The sequence below is a fragment of the Falco naumanni genome, chromosome 11 (genome assembly GCF_017639655.2).
Source record: "Falco naumanni isolate bFalNau1 chromosome 11, bFalNau1.pat, whole genome shotgun sequence".
Taxonomy (NCBI): Eukaryota; Metazoa; Chordata; class Aves; order Falconiformes; family Falconidae; genus Falco; species Falco naumanni.
This window is the reverse complement of record NC_054064.1, coordinates 14,845,377-14,866,085: the sequence shown is the minus strand read 5'-3', so window position 1 is coordinate 14,866,085 and position 20,709 is coordinate 14,845,377. Positions and strand designations below refer to the sequence as shown.

At 36.0% G+C, this 20,709-nt stretch overlaps 1 protein-coding gene across 1 annotated transcript in view; it reads right to left on the bottom strand.

The window, feature by feature from the left end:
• The window catches only part of DPYD (dihydropyrimidine dehydrogenase), a 367,931-nt gene that overhangs the window by 320,266 nt on the left and 26,956 nt on the right, over positions 1–20,709 (bottom strand). Inside the window, exon 3 of the mRNA XM_040610420.1 lies at positions 832–914. Within this exon, the coding sequence (XP_040466354.1) occupies positions 832–914 (83 nt within the window). The remainder of the gene's footprint in view (positions 1–831; positions 915–20,709) is intronic.

The following is a 20,709-nucleotide window of genomic DNA, read 5'->3' as shown; positions in this document are numbered from 1 at the left end:
TAACTCTGATATCAGGCAAGTGTAATGAAGCACTGTGTTTGCATCATTACATTTTACAATCCAACTTCCAAAACCTTTAAAAGTATAGGTTACTATAATTTTCTGATCCACAGATAATAGTATAATTAACATCTTCCTGATCACTCAGTGAGTTACTTTAGAAAACCTGTCTTTGATTGCACCACCTTTCAGCATAGTAATCATTCTTTTCCAGATACTATAGCTGGCAAGTTTCTTTGGAGTCCTGTACCCAGATACTCTACAGTGCAAGTAAGGGTGACAGAAGGTTCACGTACCGACTAATTTTAACTGCCACCAGTAAGGATTAAGTGCAATTATATGAGGATAGTAAGCAAAATATACATCTCTACAATATATGAAGGGCCAGATAGTTCCGTTACCAAAACAAAAATCATGTAAATCTGGTGATAAAAATCAGAGTACACAGGAACTACATACATAAAAATCAAAACCAATTTAAAAGCAAACAGGTTTGTTCAAACAGCGTTGCACAATTGCTTTAACACTTACAGAATTCAGATGAACAATATTTCCATTCACTCGGAGTTTAGTATAAATATAAAGCAAGGCACCCCTTAAGCATTTTAAATAACAAATTAAACATTTACGTTTTTTACTGTGCAGTCAGGCTTAACATTTATGCAGCTTCAAAACCAAAGTACAGCCTCAAGGGAAGCCTCTCCACTGACAAATTAATACCTTAGAGAATAGAGCTGAATGGTGGCAATGAACTCATTTGTTCCCCCAATAATGAAGAATGACTCTTTCTTTACCACATCTGTGACTGTTGCTATGGTGACCCAGACTTACCTCATTGCTTCTCGAAGTGCTCCTCGCTCACTAAGAGTCGTGTGCTTGATGTCATCAAAATTATTTTCTAGTTTCTCACAGTTCTGCAACAAATGAACAAATCCACATAAGGCTTTTAAAAAGTATATTGACTATGTATTAACATTATTCAACATCATGCAAACAAAACCGATTTATATTATGTAACCTCAAATTATGCATTCTGTTTTAATTACACAGGAGTCATTAAAAAGACATTGAGAACACAGAAACAAAGTAAACATGAATCTTATTATATGGTTGTCATGGAAATCATCTTATAAATGTTCCATAATGAAATGTATAGAATTTGTTTTTTCTTTTTTGGAAAAAAAAAAAAGAAAAAAGATATTAATTTTTCCTTATCAGTATCCAAGACTACAAAGCTGCTATATACACACAGATGAGAACAGAAACCTAAACATGCATTTTACAATTATAACAAAAGTTATAAATTCTGTCCCAATGAAACAGGCAGTATTGTTGGAACAAACCAACATATTTAATTAATATTTAATTTTTAAAACATAACAAAACCTGAAAAAATTAATTGCTTATAGACAACTCAACCACTTCATGTTTTTTCAAGATTAGAGTTCACCAGTATTTCTAACAGTAATACGAAGCCAACAATTTTGTGTCAATAACTGAAATAAAACTGTGCTATATTCTGTTAATTATTATTAAATGCGTGAATGGTTCCATTACTCCAGAGTGCTGATGCTTTTCTTCTGCTCCCATAATGGCAGTAAAATTGATTCAGAAGATGCTGGGAAGTACAGAAATTTGTATCTGTGCAAAGTTTGAGTGAAATACTAGCAAACAAGAATTCTCTGATACTCTCATCATCTGCGTCATTCGTAGGATTTTTATATTCTCTTGAGGCTTCGTCAATACAGGAGGCTTTTAGGTTATCCCTATTCTCTTGAGGCACCTTTCTCCAATACCAGAACTTACCTCTGGGAGGCATAATTTTGCCGTATGGGTGTAAAAGAAACAAATTGCAAGCCTAACAGTTACTAACATCCTTGAAGGCAGGATTGTCAGGCTTTTTACGCAGTAGCTTTAAAGAAAATATGTCCACTATTATTTGGGCATATTGCTTTGACAGTTTTTAATATCTGAATTAATTTCCAAGTCCACATCTTTAAAGATAGCTATAATAAATACGATAAAAGTTACCTATAGTTATTTCTTTTGTGCATTGATTCTTTATTTTCATAATCACATTTAATTTGTGACTACAAAAGCATTACTGGAAAGGAAATAATTAGATATTTGTAAATGACCTAACAAGATATTTGTTTGTTCAATTAACACTTAAACTATCATTATTTTTAAATCAGATTATAGACTTCTTAATGCAACATTTTAATAATTTAAAATACATTTCTGAGCAGGAGAAATGAACAAAGCTCCATTTGGAACTTTTGCCATCTTTTCTCTCCTTTATAGAAAGTGATGCTTGTCTTAAGTATGAGTAGCAAATCTTACCCCATGGCTAACTGATGTTTTTACTTTGTTTATATTACAACCAACTGTCCTTTGCATGGCAAAATCCTACTCAAAAACTCAAAGTGATTACATGAAAAAGACATGGAAGCTCTGCAATGAAGTATTCCATTATTTAGATCAGCATACATTGACCTTCAGCTCAAAGCACATACAGGCAGGTCAGTCATTTAAAATCCACAAAGGAAACCCAAATCGACAATACTAATTAATAAAAAAATCCTGATTCATCAGTAGCAAACCAAAAGTATCTGTGCAAGTAAAAAAAAAATCAAGCCTCCCATCCTCCAGGAAAACAGAGCATTTGGAATACTGCTCCAAGCACTAAAAGAGTTTTAACTGTTTTAACAGTCCCGTGCCACCAGCATCTCAGGACAGGTTCAGAAAATCTGGGCATCACACAGTTCATTTCTCTTGACCTCGTGTTATAAAGCATGTAGAAACAACAGAGGAGCCAAAGTTTTTTATCAAACACAACTAAATCTTGTCTATATCGTACAAGCTAAAATAACTGATGCTCTCCATGGGGAAAATGCCAGAAAGAGTAAGTTCAACTGGTATTTCTTCCTTGTCTATATAGGCCATGCTGTGTTAGTCAGCTGAAGGGCAAAAAAGTTGGCCCATATACAAAGAAAATGCTGTGATCATGTAGCCTTACATACAGAAATATTCCATCTCAACTCTAAACCCAATGTGAAAATGGATAACCCAGCACAAAAAAAACTGAACTTATTTCATAAACTCAAATACCAGATGTTGGCAAGAAGATGAGCTTGTTTCTACCATTTCTGAGAATTGTTGCTGGACAGTATTTTTCTCAGCTACTTTCAGCCTAACAACTCTCATCCAAGGTACAGCAGCTGGAGAGCAAAGAACTTCACCATTAGGAAAAAATTAAATAAAAACTGAGCCAGATGCAAACTCCTGAAGGAAGATGACCTCATAACACTATGTCATCAGTTACTGCATACATACTGAACAGGACAGTAAGCAAACACTGATCATACCCACTACTTTCCAGTTAGAGCTGCAATCATTCAAAACTGTATGGTGGGTCCTCCAAAGAAAAGAGAACAGGATGTCTGAAATACCAAATATATAGCATAGCTACAAGTGTATAGATGTCACTTCATGAGTCCGAGTATGAGCTCACACGCTACACTCCTACATCGTCTGAAACGGTATCAGTTTATACAATATGAATGAAATTGTGAGCATGGGAATACTCTGAAAAATATGTCTGGGAAATGATGAAACTTTGGTAGTTCGTGTCCAGGGTGAGCTTTACATTCTTAAGTATTAAATAAGTAGCAAAAATTGAGCTGATTCTATTATCCATGCTACCAAATAAATTAATATCTATAAGCATCTTCACAGGGCAGTATGTTTGGCCCATAACACTTCACACATTTAAGTACAATAAGCAATTAAACTCCAAGGTGTTTCATTTTGAGCAACAGCTAAAGTAAAAAAATCAAAACACGAGCAATGAAAAAACTTGGGTTTGGTGGCTTACTGCCAAGTGATTTTATCTGCGTATAAAGTCTAGAAGTTTTAACTCTATAATTCAATAATTATGTAGTACACTGTATGTCATTGCTATTGATAGATCTATAGCGCTGTATGATATTAAATTAAATATCAACTTTCAGAAGTTCAGGAGGAAAAATAACTACAGACATATGATTAAGGACATGGTCATCATAAGTCAAATTACCATTGCATGTGAAAAAGCCACAAAAGTCTAAATAACTGCTTCTTAAAGAATTCTAGAATAAATATTTTGAGATTTTTAAATGAATGAAAAAGCAAGACCATCAGGAAGAGATTTTATACATATAAAAATAAGTGGCTTAGTTATTATATGAGATCTTAACTAAAACTAGTTTAAAATGGAGCTGTAGACCAGATATCCACAAATATCTGTAGCATCACACACAGCATACTGGTGGAACACCTAATCAGAAATGAGAAAGATGAATGATGAATGTATGAATGTGAGGAAGAAGGAAGATTAATGAACAAACTGAAAAGCTTCTCCTCCCACAGCCACAAAAATATGATATTTTTTTTTTTCCTACTGCAATTTATTCTTGTTAATAAAATAAACTGCAAACTGGGAACAAGGACTATGTTCTCGTAATTCTGTATCTTCAGTCATGGTAAGTGATAATATCATCATGACATAAACTTTAGAATTTATACACCAGTCTGATGAAAGTCAGCAACTACCAAGTCCAAAGTACTCTTACTCTGACACTGGCTGAAGTGGCAAGCTAGCTCACGTATCTGGAGAATATGAACACTCCCTCTAGTTTTAAACAAAACCTAGAATTCTGGTAAAAGTGAAATTGTACTTTTTAATGCACATCTCTAAATACGCATCAGCTTAGCTTTCTTCTCTATGTTTTTGCCTTGGATGGAAAAGCCCTCTTTACTTGACTTAGTCATTTGAAAAGCAATTCTTGATTTGTCCTTTGCAGAAGTAGCTCAGAAGCCAAAAGTTGTCTGTTGCCTGGTGTAACCAATGAGGATCTCCCGAAATCACAAAAGCATTGCTGCCTCTGCTGCCATGACAGGCCTAAGAGTCCGACTTTTAAGACTACTGTAACTCAAACTTGCCCATTCTGCAATACAGTACTGATAAAAGAAGCGACCCCGCTTCCATTGAAATCAACCTTAAATTTTCCACCCAAATGAGAGTGAGATCACACTAAGGCATATATCCTGCTACTTTATCCTGAAATACTTCACTGCAGACTTTCAAAAGTGTTAGTATTACAGATAATGTCTTACACACATTTTGAGATAGTTGAGAAATAAAAATCTTTTGATCTGACAACAGCGTAAGACCTATTCTAAGGCAGCCCGTATCACTGAAGTTGAGTAGATCTCTTATCCTAGTTGATACACTGCCAAATCAAAAGACTGACTTAAAATACCATCTCTTTTCTGTGAAAGAAGTTTTTAGATAAGTAGAATTACTGAATTCTTGGAATTCATTGCTTCCACATGGCTTTAGGAAATTTTCTTAGAAAGTCTGAGCTTTTTCCAAACAATTCTGAAAGTAAATCTCACATTTTTAGCATCAAATGTTCTCTGTGTATTAAACAAAGAACAAAAGAACATACAGCAACTGAAAGATGGAACATCTCTCACCTGTTCAGTCTCTATTTACTGCCGCTAATACTAAAACAAATCCATTTTTCTCCTGTTTTCTCCTTTATAATCCATGAAAAATGTTCCTACAGAGTATCCTGTATCTTAAATTTCTAATGTTTATGCAGCCATATTTTTAGATGTGCATATTAAAAGTATTTGTACCTAGATTTCCAAGTGCTTAAGATGAGACAACCTGGTTGAAATTCTGAAGGATGTAGTAGCTCCCTCTGATATTTCAATTAATTACCTTTAAGGAAGCAGGCTCCAAAAACAGATTGCCAAAACTGTTGAGGACTTATAGAATCTACTGTAAGTACCTATATCCTGTAGAGTTAGATTCAGCAAGAAAAGTCTCAAATATTGGACGAAAAATTCCTTAAAAAGACAAGTCCCACACATACCACAAGGCTGACCACATTAGCTAGCTCTTTTGAAAATGTTGGCCATACTGTAGAAATTATCTCCCTTAACGGAGTTGTAATAAAAAAGCTGAATTCTTCAGGGGAATGTATAAAACGTGTGGAATGTTTATTTCCACATTGATGATCTTATTGATATATAAAATGTTAACACCAATAATCACTTCTTATTCTGCAAATGTGAATTATTTCATCAGCAGAAAACTTTAGAAATAACTAGTGTTTTATAAACCTAAAGCAACATTATAATAGTAATCTAAACTGTAATATATTGCTGCAAGGATAATTATTAAGGGAAAACACAGCTGACATTTTCTGATTTATGCACACAATCAGAGATGGAGTCCAAGGACTGTGACATAATTATCTTCATGCTAACAATTTTTGTAAATCTCTTGACGGAATTTTAGCTAATTTTAAAATGCCTTCTGAAGATTAGCACTTAAAACTGTTGGGGAAAATAGCACAATTTATTAGCAAGGGTATAATTGTAAACCTTCCAAATACTCATTGTGAATATCATTTAGACAGTAACTCCTGCTTTAGCAGCTGGTATATAAGACTTCAGTTTATGGAATCTTGAAACAACAGAGTAGAATCTAATTAAACAGGATTACATGCCAAAGAAAAATTATTAAAAACAGACTAATAGAGAATTATTATAAATTTGGATCTACTTCTTTTGATGCAAACTTATATAACATTATGCTTTATTCCAATGAAACCTAAATATTCTTAGCAGACTTCTCTCTTGATTTGGAACAGACTGCCGTTCTATACTGAAACAACACAAAAACCTAAATTATTTCATTGATCTTCTCTCACAGACTTAAGCACCCATCTGCTATAGGGTAACATGGCTTACATATATTGCCTTTATTCTAATGTTGGTGCTACAATTCATTCAAGTTATTCAGTAGCCAACAGCTGTACTCCACACAGGAAGCCCCCTTGAACTATCTTTGTATTGAGCAACTGACAAAACCAATGTCATTTGCCAAAGGGTTTTATCTAAGAGCAATCTTAAAAACTAAACAAGTAAGAGGATATTTTTTTTTTATCTGAACTAGAAGATACTATGATCTACACAATATCTGCCTACTAAATTCCTCCTTCCTATTTACTGTGACTCATTTTCAAGGGGTTCTTATCCCAAACAGAGGGAAAAGCAGCTTAAAACTGATACCTGACCAGTTGTTCGCAAAGGAAAAACAGGTGGGTTTTTTTTTATATCTACACATTCCTAATATCTGCAGAAAGTATATTGAGCCCTCAGGTATTTACATAACATTTGACAGCATGCCATTCATAATACATGAACATTCCTTATAACAATTTTTTCATTATGTGACATAGCCACATTGGCCAGACAGGCTCCTTAAAAAAATACAGATATCAATGCATCAAAAACAGCAGACTTCCAAGAGAAAACCAGCTCTAAGTGTTAGTAATCAAGCAAAATCAATAGAGAAAATACTGAATAGAATTGTGGGTGTTTGTAATCAATGCCTAATGAGCATAACAGTGTTAATTTTTCTCAGGTTTCTTTAGAGAAATATTATTTTTAAGGAACTAAAAATAATGCATGTGCAAACTCAAACAGAAGTATCACATTTTCTCTACAAACAAGAATATACTGCTAAAACAGGACTGCTACTAGGAAACTCCAGTGTATGAGACATTTTCTGAAACTGTACATCTGTTTTTCTTTATTAATAGCCAGAAATACTGTTAATGTAACCATGAATTCTGAAGTGGAAGCAGACAATTTCAGATTTTTTAAAGTTTTCATACTTTAAAATAAGGTGCACTTAAAGACAGGTAATTATATAAAAGTTAATTACTTGTTAAACATACATAACACTTTAGTTTGCAATTTTACCAGGACTGTGAAAGATCTTCCAATCTGAGATGGCATTCTGCTAACTTCCTTTTCATGCTGTTTCATTTTCAAATTTCAAGTGGCAAGTTTATAACAGCCTTCATGTTCACATAAGGGTATGGTATCTTGCTTGCATTCAACCTGCTGTTGTCAGAGCAGATGCAGACACCACGTGTTTTGGCAATGGATAACACATCAGATAGAAGTGATACAGGGAGGATAAGAAAAGACATTCTGAAAGGACCAAGCATGCAACACAAAGAATAGTAGACCAAAGAAAGAAAAGAATCAAAAGCTACAAAAGATATGCAAGACAGCAGAGGCACAGCTGGATAATAAAGGAGCAGAGAATGCAGGTGATGCCACTAGACAGGACATGTTATAATGCTCCTCCCCTTGTGACTCAGCTTTAAAAGGCAGAGAAAACTTTGAGAACAAAAAGAAGGAAAACCTTTGCTTCTCCCACTTTTTTCCTTCTCTTCCTAGAACAAATGTTAAACTTGATCAGTAGATGAATGGGAGGACTTGGCAACAAGCTACTGCTCCCTCTGCATCCAAAGGGACACTTTTAAGGCTGCTTTCCTGTATGGGAGGGCTCTAGCAGGGAACAATACACATCATCTCTTAGAACATGACAAGCTTCACCTAGACACTATTTTTTTTCTCAGTGCAGCCATAATCCTGCCTTTTTCCTACTGGAGAGCCTGAGCACTACATGAGAGCCTTCAGAGAAGTTTAAGATCCTGTCTGGGACCCATTATTGACAGCTGAATCCTCCAATTCCCCAGTACTCTTAGCATAAATTTACAATTTAATTCTTTAAGGCATGAAGTCTAAGTAGAGAGACACACGCTCCACACAGAATTTCTAAATATACAATTTTTATTTGGCAGTGAAAATACAACTAAGCAAAAATTAGTAAGAAAAAAAAATACCCCAAATGCTGTACTCCCTCCCCTCCCAGTACTTGCCCATACCTCAACCAAGCTTGCTTCTCCCTTGGGATTCTTTACTCTGCTTAGACAAATACTCCCCTGACTCAACAAGATTAAATAAAATGAGAGTATGTAGGTAAAGACCAGACTCATACTGAGAATTAACATTTACAGAGCTCATAACCTGGAAAAAAACGAAGAATCTTTAAAATGCAGGTAGAACTGTACTCCTAAAAAATAATTATGTTCTTGACCTTCAACAAAGAGCGTAAGAAAAAACACACACCCAAAAGTCCCTGCTTTTTTAGAAGCCAAAGATCAAGAATTTAAGGAATTAACTCCACATATTTGAGAGTACCAACTTACAGAACCCCTCTTATTTTTTGTGTATACCTAAAGAATTATTAAATAAAAGTGCTTTTCAAAAAGTAAAGTTACAATGAAATGCTTAAACAATAATCCTGAATCTATGCAGTCCAGCCCTACACAGAGGAATAAAAGCAAACTACATGTAGCAGGCTTGCTTCCTCAGCCTAAGACTCCACCCTCTCATGTTGTAAAACATGTGTAAGGCACATTTTAGTCTCCAATGACAGTATTTTTCAGAAGTGCAACAAAAAAACCCCACACCATTTTATTTCATGGTTCTGTGTTTACCATGCACTACAGCTCCCTGTAGTTGCCTCAACATTAAAAAAAAAAAAAACCAACACAAAAACCCAACACTACAGGACACAATTTCTCAACGAATTCTGTGGAGGCTAATCTGCCTAAGCTATTTCTCATGATTTTGCATAAGCTTCTTTCCCAAATAACTATGAGAACTAACTAGGCAAGTATGCTGGCTTTGGCTGGGACAGAGTTAATTTTCTTCACAGTAGCTAGCATGGCAATATACTTTGGATTTGTGCTGAAAACAGTGCTGATAATACAGGGATATTTTAGTTGCTGCTGAGCAGTGCTTACACAGAGCCCAGGCCTTTTCTGCTTCTCACACCACCCCACCAGCGAGTAGGCTGGGGGTGCCAAACAAGTTGGGAGGGGACACAGCCGGGACAGCTGACCCCAACTGACCAAAGGGGTACTGCATACCGTATAATGTCACGCTCAGCATATACAGCTGGGGGAAGGAGGAGGAAGTGGGATGCCTAGAGTGATCGCATTTGTCTTCCCAAGTAACTGTTACGTGTGATGGAGCCCTGTTCTGGAAATGGCTGAACACCTGCCTGCCCATGGAAAGTGATGAATTAATTCCTTATTTTGCTTTGCTTGCATACATGTCTTTTGCTTTATTTATTAAACTGTCTTTATCTCAACCCATGAGTTTTCTCACTTCTACCCTTCTGGTTTCTCCCCCCCACCCCACTGGGTGCGGGCAGTGAGTGGGTGGCTGTGTGGGGTTTAGTTGCCAGCTGTGCCTAAACCACAACAGCAAGGTCCTGCCAAGGTCCCAGTTAGAAAACACATGCACCAGCTGAACCATATTCTGTGTACCACTTACTAAATTGTGTACTCCCAATTCTCTCCAACATCTAAAAGACTCGCATAAAATAGTCTTTAAGCGCCCTGGAAAGAGCCTGAAAAGATGCTAAATACAAGGCCAAGAGCCAAGAAACTGATGACAGTTCCAAGGGATTTGACTTCTGGGCTCCAAGCAACTCAATGTTTCTGTCCTGCAGGAGGGGTGGGAAAAATCCCATCCTCTCCTTACCTTAGTAGAAGAAAACGGTGACAGTCTGCATGAAAAATACTTCAGTGCCTATGACATATTTCTTGCCATAAAGATTGAGATGTTCAGGAAAGCCAAGTGTTTAAATATATTTTAAATTAGTTGCCACGTGAAATAGCTAAATCAGATGAAAACCTGTTTTTTTTCTTTTTTTGTTATCCAAAACATCATAAAGAAAAAAAATAGTGGAAAGACTACTATATTTATATGTATTATTTACTATGCTCATCACTGACTCCTATCTAAAACCTTATTGTAACTATAGGGTCCACATACAGTAAGACAGTGACCTCTGACTAATATATACAAAGTCAGAAGAGACACATGGAAGCATACCAAAAAAAAAAAAAAAAACCCAAAAAAAACCCCCACACCACCGTGAAATTGGAAAGCATGTAAAAGAATGCACAAAGAACCACTAAATTGGTTTACTGGGAGCCAAAACTCTTTAACAGTCAACACAATTACATAGCTTTAAATATCATGCATCAAGCCAAGTTAGTCAAAATTAAACATTACGCTCATTGCTAAGGAGATGGAATGTCAAGTCAAGGGGGCGGAGGTGGGGGTTGGCACCGGTGACAGCAATGGACACATAGCAACAAAGTAGAACAGTACCTTTGCTGTAAAATATTTTTTCTGTCTCAAAAAAATATTCAGAAAATCAGAGGTAGGGGGCTATTAAAATGGTTGCAGATCCTATGAAGTTATCACCATCTGTTGTGTCATCTATTTACAGACACATAGACATAATCAAAACTGAGGGAAAAGTGCTCAAATAAGCATTATTTTCTTTGAATAAAATACCATTCATGTTTAATAAACTTAAGAATCTCCCAATACAAAATTAAGGGAAAAAACGGTACCAGTTTCTTTTCTGTAAGAAATTACATGAACAAGAACTTTCCTATACACACAAATGAACAGGGCTTATGTGTAGCTACTTTTGTCAGCAGGACATTCAAAAGTTCTTTTCACAGTGAAAGAGCATTAGGAGAATGCAGCTATAACACTGTTTATTCACATGCAGCTTGAAAACAACATTCCAGGATAAATATATAGCCTCAGGTCTCAGCTCCATTTACCACCCTAGAGAGAAGAGCATCTAACAATACCTCTGTAAGGCACTATGCACTCTTCTAGTTCTGTGTCTCATTTACTGTCTTCTTTGTAAGGTTTTTACTCCTTTGGAAACTTTCATGTCTCAACCCAAATAGCTTGCTTCTCCCAAAACCTCCTGGCCTGCCTTCAAACAGCTCAGACTGCTTTATTCCCCTTCTTGTCATTCTCTTAAAAACTGCTATGTTCAAGCTGAGGCGAGCAATTCAAGCAAGTTCCAAAGCACTGGGCAAGTACCTTCCCAGCAATTCCCAAGCAAGGAGAGACATACAGAGCCAAGAAGAGAAGTGTGATGCAAGGCTCCTTGGTGTGAGCTAGGCTTAGCCCTCTTTGGAGGAGTCTAGTTCAGGTCCCACAAGCAGTGCTCCTCAAGACATTTGGGCTAGGGAGCACACAGTTCCTGTGCTAATAAATGGGGTCTCTCAGCAGGGCTGGTTCTGTCACAGCATTTTTCTCACATGGCTATGCTACTCAAGTCTAGAAGTGGCTCCAATTATTGCAAGTGAAGGGCTTTTAGTTCCCAGAACACTGCACAGGACAGACCTGCCCCTGCTTGATGTGTTTAACTTGAAGAGTATGAACAACCCCCTCCTACGCTACAACCAGAGCTTAACCTAGTACCGGTAGTATACTCATCCACATTTTACAATAAAATGCAATGACATCATTTTGAATATGCTATTTTCAAACATACGCACTGAATATTAACTAAATAACACAAACTCTTTCTTTAAAATATTTTTGCTCTCTGGAAAACATACTGGATTTATTAATTGGTCCCCAGCTCCTGAGTTGACACTCACACTACTATCGGGTATGTGCAAACAGAGCAATAGGATAGAGCAGGGTGGCTGCAAAGCAAAAAGACACACAAATCATTATTCTTTTAACACAATGACCAAATTTATCCTTTTTGTTCTCAAAGCCATTTTTATCTCAGATTTTTAATTCTTAATCTTAAGCAGCAGTTTCCCTGTTTCCCTTGTGTATACATTGTTTGAGCTTTCAATTTTAAATTTTTCTTCAATAGTGCCCTATCTTTCCTTTTCCTTTTATTTTTCTTCATAACTAGTTTTTTTTTCCTCTCCTGTTCTGTTTCCCCACACCTGTTTACTTTTTTCCCCTAGTCCTTACTAATTATTTCATGTCTTTTGGTTTGTTTCATTATGTGTCATGGCTTTTCCTTTCTTATTTTTTCATATTGCATTCCTTTATTCCACTCCTGCAGCTCTCTGATTTCTATGTGCTTGCTTAACTATTACCCAAATGGCTCCAAGCAGGACACACTCAAACTGAAGAATAAATAAATTAAAAGAAAAATACTATCTGCGGCCATGCGGTGTTGCCTAGCAACACCCTGTACCTCTCCACAGCTTTTCTAGAGCCCTGGTGGCAACAGAGCTTTTCAGACTTATTGCTACAAATATATGCAAGATCCTTCTCGCATTGTTTGTCCATTCCCTAGCAAATAAATGCAGAGGAAAACATAAATGAGAAAGAAAAACTCCAGAGAAAGCACCAACAACAGGACTACTCTTCCAGCACAAGAAACGGCCACATACTCTGATGCACACTGCCCCCTTGTCTCTCAGGTACTCTGTAATACAAACACATGCAGTCATATGTCACATATATCACTAATACTACTACTGTTACAATCTTTGAGAAACAGAATGCAAATAATATTTCTTATGTAATTAAAATTTCTGCTAAATCCACCCAACTCTTAAATAGTTACTGCATATCCATTACTGTCTGAGATTCATTGGCTTCTTACACTCTCCCGAAGTTTCTTCTGAAAGCTTTACACTAAAGCAATGATGGCAGATAGCTTCCTGATTGTATAGGATAGGTAAAATGGTCCAAGCATTGTCAAAAATGCAATGGAATTATAAAGAAAGTGAATTTTGTCCTAAAGCTTATAGATCCAATCTTAAAAAAGATTTTCTGTTTCTAGTATTTCTTACTACAGATGTGACTGAAGTGAAAGCGACGCTCCCCCCACCCCACCTTTTCTTTTAAAACAAAAGTTTGCTGGATCAGTCATCAAAAGTTAGAAACAAATGCTCATTAACTCCATACTTTACAAAGTACTGATGCTTCAGCATTAGCTACACCGAGTTTCAAAATAACAGCTATTAAGCCAGTTTCCCTGACACTCCTTTTTAATTCTATAGCAATGAAAGCCACCTTCCAACAGCCAATGGCAACTTCTGAGAAAGAAAAGTCTTTTTAATTTTGATATGGAAATAACGCTTATCCAAGGGACAAAAACTTTTAGGATATCAGGAATCCTGGAAGTGGAATCAAGAAATACAAATACTAAAGCAAAAGATAACTACGTAATTTAGCTAAGGACCAACCTGTGATGAAGTCCCACAGAATGGAAAAAATGTTCAGTTAACATATATTTTTCTGAATGGCATCAAAATCAGTGTTATTACTTGGGGATTTTTTTATATAGCCAAATCAGCCTCAAAGCAGTTGGATGTCTGCATAGCAGAGTATCAGCAGCAAGTGAAAAGAACACACATCAGAGCGCACACCTTAAAAAGATATTTAACAGCATCAGTCCACATCTGTCAGCTACACATTGTTACGTCGTAAAGAGAAACTGCAAATGATCCACGGAGGTAAACGAAGGCCAGAAACTAATACATAATGAGGTATATCACCTCTGTTTATTAACCTCATTCCCACAATAACGTTTGTAGAAATTAAAGGCTGAAGTAAAGATACGTAGAGTTGGTTGGAGAACACAGCAGAACCCATAGGTGATACTGGCCACCATAAAACACACACAGGCACTGTGAAGTCAAACACTTAAATTCAAAAGTGCCTAAAAAAGGTTTGCTCTTTCAAAACTTGATTTGGCCACTTCACATGTATGCAGCAAAACCACCAGTTTCAATGATATTTTACACAGAAGTGCTGCCTGACTCAGAAGACAGAACAGAGTGCTCACTAAATCAATAGTCTCTCAACATTTGTGCTTAGTGTGTAGCCTTATTTACTGCACACTATTCAAAATGTTACTTGAAGGCACAACTATTTTCCCCCATGACTATTTCAATGACACTCATCACTATGGTATCTGAAGTGATTTAAAAGCAATTTATTCTACATACTATCAATACCCCCTTTTAACAGGTTGCAGGTCAGCACAGAAAATCTATCAAGTAATTGAGCATGCTGTATCAGACACCTATGGTCCAAAACACTGAAGTATACAGGAGACTGGAAGTGACAACTTGGATGATCAGTTACTCTCTCTCTTGCTTTCACGTTCAGTTCACATGCAGATTTCCTCACCCAGTTGATGGAGCCATCACCCTCTGATCAGCTGGTATTTCTAAATCATCTTTTCTCTTAATTCCAACCATTAAGCTCCTAGTCATTCTTAACTTCAGCCCTTGGCTGTACAGCCTCCTAATTGCAGTATTAAATTTATTCTTATCTTTTTTTTTTTTTTTATTCTAAACTTCAGTGTCACACAGTTCTTTATGATGTTATACTTCCTTCTGTATTGACAGTGCCTGTCAGCTTTCTGGGAAGATGCTCCTAATATTTATGTCAAGCTCATTAATGAAAATATTAAATGGTATGAATCTGAAGACTGATCCTTCAACAAGCTCTGCTCAAAGCCCAGTAGCTCTTTTTTAAGCACTACTCACTTGTTTCCTTTCTAGCCAGTCCCTATCCATGTTAATTTTCTAATATAAGCAGATGATAATTCATTATTAATTCGGTTTAAAAAAAAATCTTGTCAGTATGTCATGCTCTATCCCGAATAATAAAGCCCAGTATGTCTTATTCCATCTTATATTTACCTTAAAGTGTTTACTGTATCTTTGCTTCAAAATTTGTTTTCAAAGTTTTGCATGCTGCTGACATGAGACTGACAGCTGCCCATCAATTCTGTCTTTTAACATACAGAATCTGCATCAGCTATTCTTTAACAAAGTGCTACAACATAGTGCTTGCTTTACTCTTAGGCCTATAATTTCACATGTCAATTTTTCTGTTATACTTTTATGGACATTCTCCTGTCCCTTAGACTTGAGAGATGAAACCCTCCAAGTTTTCCTTCTGGCCTGTGGGATAATAGCCATTTCTGCACTAGTCTGCCCATTAGCCACCTCTTGTTTTACCCCCGTTTTACTGAAACTAGGAAAATGATTTACACTGATTTTAGACAATATCTAGGATGTTTAATCCTATCTTCACACTGACTTTCTGTGTTCTTTTATTTCTTTTAATTTAGATAGCTTAAGAACCTTTCACTATTTGTTTTATATAGCTGAATAACCTTTTACTATTTGTTTTAATTTCTTTCACCAGGTGTGACTCAACTTGACTTTTGAAAGTTCTCACTTTTCCCTCTGTACTTCCTGCTTTGCCCATCAATCCCAATTTTTTCAATTCCTTATGGGTTATCCTCATACTCTAAATAGTCCTTTTGAAGTTGTTTTCCAGTTCAGCCTGAAACTCTTCTTTACAAATCGGGATGCAAATTTCAGGTAACTTTTGTATTTGAATTAATAACAAACCCCTCAAAATTCATGTGCTTTAGCTGTTTAGTTCAGTTCACAGATCTAAATAGTTTTATTGACTTCTGAGTTTGTCTTACAAAATAGTAAAATAAAGGTGGGCAATTCCATAGAATTTATACTAAATTAACACCAAAAAAAAGCCTGATGAACATTGCATTTTGTGATTATCTATTCTATGACTTCCTGTTTACTAAATTTAAGGCTGAAGTCAATTCAGCTTGATACCTCAATTAGTAAGAGTTGATACTACTTAGAATTTTATATTAGCATTTCTGATTTAATGACTGTTACTAACAAAGTTTGTCAGTTATCACGTCAAAAAATACCTGCACCCTGCCATTATTAGGATCTCTGGTTTTCCAGGCTGTATTTAAAAAAAATCAAAATGTCTTACAATAATTTATCTCTCTAACAGCATTACGATCATTTCCAAGTATAGAAAGTTGTGAGGGTAACAGAATGAGGACAGTGAACTCCAGAAAATATAATTTCAATAGACTCAGGCATAGCTTGGTACGTCACCTGAAAGATACACTGATCAGTAAAGGAAAACAGGAGAAAGGGCAAACCCTGACAGAAATGCACAAAAGGAAACTATTCCTGAGCAAAGCAAAAAAATTAAAAAAGCAAGCACTTCACAGAACTTTATGATTGTACCGTGTCTCCCCCCATGGCCTGGAAATCAAAATCACAAAAGCAGGGAAACTATAACACATACCTAAGTATATAAATTTCTAAGTATAAATGAACAGCACAAGCACTGTAGGAATAAAATCAGAAAGCTAAGGCACCAAGTAAATTTCAGTTAGCAAGGAGTAATAATAAGAAGAAAACTGTTTCATATACGTGAGAAGTAAGAAGAAAATAAAGAGAAGTACAGGTTATGTACAGGAAAGGAGAGCAAGTAACAAATGATGCAGAGTGAACGGAATTATTCAGAGCCTTCCCTGCTCTCTTTATGAAGATGGCATGGTATGGCCATAGCTATTACTGAAAATACTATTTTTAGCAAGAACATAGGGTTGCAGGCTTGAGTATGGAAAAAAGAGGTTTGGGAATATTTTACTTTTAATCATACAGATGCCGTTCATCTATCACTGAGTCATAAAGGAGCTAACTGAAGCAATGTGTGGACCACTATCATTTGCACTCAAAGACTCTGAGGGCTTGGAGTTCCAAAAGGCCAGAAGAAACTGACATAATGCTTCCCTTCACAAAAAAGGGACTGAAAATACCAATTATAGCCCCCAGCAGAAAAAACGGAATGCATGTATTAAAAATTATAATGTGATAATAAAAAAAGCCAACATGGGCATGTAAAACCAAAGTTAAATCAATCTTATTTTATATCATTAAGAGGATGAATGGACTCAAGAATAAGTGGTAGATGTGACAAATCTTGAGTAAACTTTTTTTAATATATATTCCATAGCACATTTTCATAAGCCCATTAAAAATGTGGTCTAGATAAAACAAATATCCAGTGAGTGCACAGCTTGCTTAAAAACAACCCCTAGCTTCTTTTCTGTCACCAAGAAAGGACCTGAATCAAGACACTTTATGACCCACCCAGGACCCCAGTGACTTGGATAGCTGGAAAAGAAGAAGGTACTAATAGTTTCTGCCGACACCGTGTTTGATCGAATAAGGGAAACAGGGAAGGTGGAAATATTGAACATTTTAAAAGTCATGATAAGAATTTAAAAATCAAGGCAAACTGAAGGGGCAGAATTTAGGCCATAAATCAAACACAAGAGAACAGTGCTCTTGCAGAGGGGACAGCACATTGTGGGATAGTTCAGCATATGAAGTAAAGAAATTATTTCCTTCTACTTGGTGCTAGCTAGATGTCAGCTGAAAAATTGTGTAATTTTTCATCATCACAATTAGCAAAAGATGCAGAAAATGAAAATTCAAATAAAAGCAACAAAATAACAGTTTCCAAAAACAAGATCAGCAAAGAAGAGCTGAAGTAAAATAGAGAACAGGAAGGATATCTAACAGGAATGTTCTAACATAACAGATTTTATACCAAAAGGGAACAATCATCAATTGTTCTTCAAGCAGAAGGACAAGATGACAATTTGATCTTCAACAAATTAAATATATTTTAGGAAAAAACTTGCTGTTGCATTTATTAAACACTACAAATGAGAATTCTCCAACATTATATGCTTTTAGAAGTGGATTATACAAATATCTGTCAAGAAATGTCTAGCTATATTTCGTTCTGTCGCAACCCAGAAATTTTCTCACTATCCCTCCCAAACCTACATTTTTATGATTCTATGATTAGATTGATTTCTATTTACAGCCATAGCCAAATTTAAACCTGCTGTGTGGAGACTCTATAGCATATTCTCAACACCCTAGAAACAAGTTTATTACCCTTCCCTAAAGTGATTTTGATCCATAAAGATTCAGTTTCACCCTTGCTATCATTTTACTGTCTGTTGCATAACTAATGTAAAATACTCGACACCTTTGTCTTTCCTGAATAGTGCATATCCTTTAAGGCAACTACACAAGTTGTCATTTGGACGCTTCTTAATTTGTTTACTTGATTTAGCAATGTTAATAACATTCCTTCTCACATGATACATGAACAAGGAATCTTCAACTTATTTTTTTTAAAGGAAAATACATGAATTGCAACTTGATAAATCTTCAAACAGAATGCATGTAGTAGCATCTTTATATAAGGAAACCTCTTCCCCATCAGCTAGCAAGTAAGCAACAATAGGTTGCTGTTCTGTTCTCACTATTAAAGGGCAACAAACTTTTGCTGAGTGATTGTTCCACATACTTGCCGATGAAACGTGACTGATTCAAGATGGAAGAAGTGACTCAGAAAACACATACATGTAGCTTTCTGAAGACAGGAATGTGTCTCAACATGGCAACACCACAGCTCCAGAGACCGGACCCACCAGTTTCCATTACTTCCATAGGAAGCGCACACACTTTAAGGAACATTCTTATACCAAGGAGTACCTAGCATCTTTGCTGACTGAAGACTCACAAAAACATTATTTCTGATTATCAATACTGGAAGAGACACTAGGTTTATTTTCAACACTCTGTTCAAACAATACATCAGTTATAAAACAAAAGAAGAAATCATTATGAAAGTCTCAAATCTTTCCTGAGGTGTACCACCACAAATTCAGGAGTTCCTAAAACCAGGACGCTACTGTAAGCAAAGAATACTGACTATTATAAGCAAAGGAGCCACAACTGATGATGCAGATAACTGCTCTCCACTGTATATTGTGATAAAAATGCAGCAGAAACTGGTCAAGATAAGGTTTTCAAAGCTTCTGGACAGTTCTGTTGTACCTACATACTTTTTCAATCCCCAGCCTGTTATACATCCTTGCTTTAAAGCATGAAGACACTAGTGAGTTTTAAATATAATGCTACCAGGATTGGTTAAAAGATCAAAACCAAACTCTTCTCCCAGACCTGTTTATTCATACTTGAGTTGTTTTTTTATGTGCATATATGAATGATTTTTTTTAATATGCATAAAAGAATTGGCGGCTTGGTACTTGGAAAATTGTTGCCCAAATACATGACAAAGTTGCAGACAAATTACAAGCTGGGTCTTGTAATGAACACTTCAGTGCAACCTAATGATCGACAGTGCTACCAGTCCTGTTTAAAACACAGCATTCAGCAAGCTATACTACTTCCTTCACACTAAAATTGGTCTTTCAGCTCCTTTTACTTCTAGTAAGCAGATGTCTTCCAGGACTTAAAACACTTATAAACAGATCTGGTGAGTAATTATTAACAGACTATCAATAGCTCAGGTTTCTCCAAGAAACTATGTTCCAGCACTTACAATTTCTCAGCCTAAAGCTTATAATAATTTTGTTTTTCTAGATTTCTAAACAGAACAGCGATGAGGCTTTTGCTATGCAAGAAGAAAGTCTAGAGAGGAAAGGAAAGAACAAAAAAGCAGTACTGGTTTCAGTATAGGCAATGATTTACAAAAAAAAACCCAACTGTGAGTAGCGGGGCTAAAGAAAGAGAAGCTAGCCTTGTTATTTGTTCAGTTTTCCAATACACCTACACAAGAAGGCACCTTTATCTCCATCCAATAACCACAGGAAAGTGCACATATAGCAATCCATGTCTGAAAGAATATTAAGCTAAGCAGAAGATGAAAGTTCACAGTGAAGCTTTAATGAAGGGGAATAAGTTGATTAGACTTACCTAGAATTCAGCATTTGCAGCAGACAAGCATTTTTCGTTTTGTCATATATGGATGTGTAAAATCAATTTGCAACTGTGAGGCACTTTGGTTTTGAAATGGTTACAATCAGAAATACACCCTGGAACTAAAAACCCTTGGTGAGTACTGCTTTGTGAGAAGGGGAATCATCCAACATCAAATCTGTAGAAAACCAAATCTGAAGAACTCTGTTCAGAGGAAGTTAAGAGGTTAGAGGTGGTTTTGCAGAGCACCCCAAAAAAGCCACATGGTAAGAAGGAACCTTTTGCAGCAGACTAAAAAATGATTTGGTATAACTTGCCATCAGCT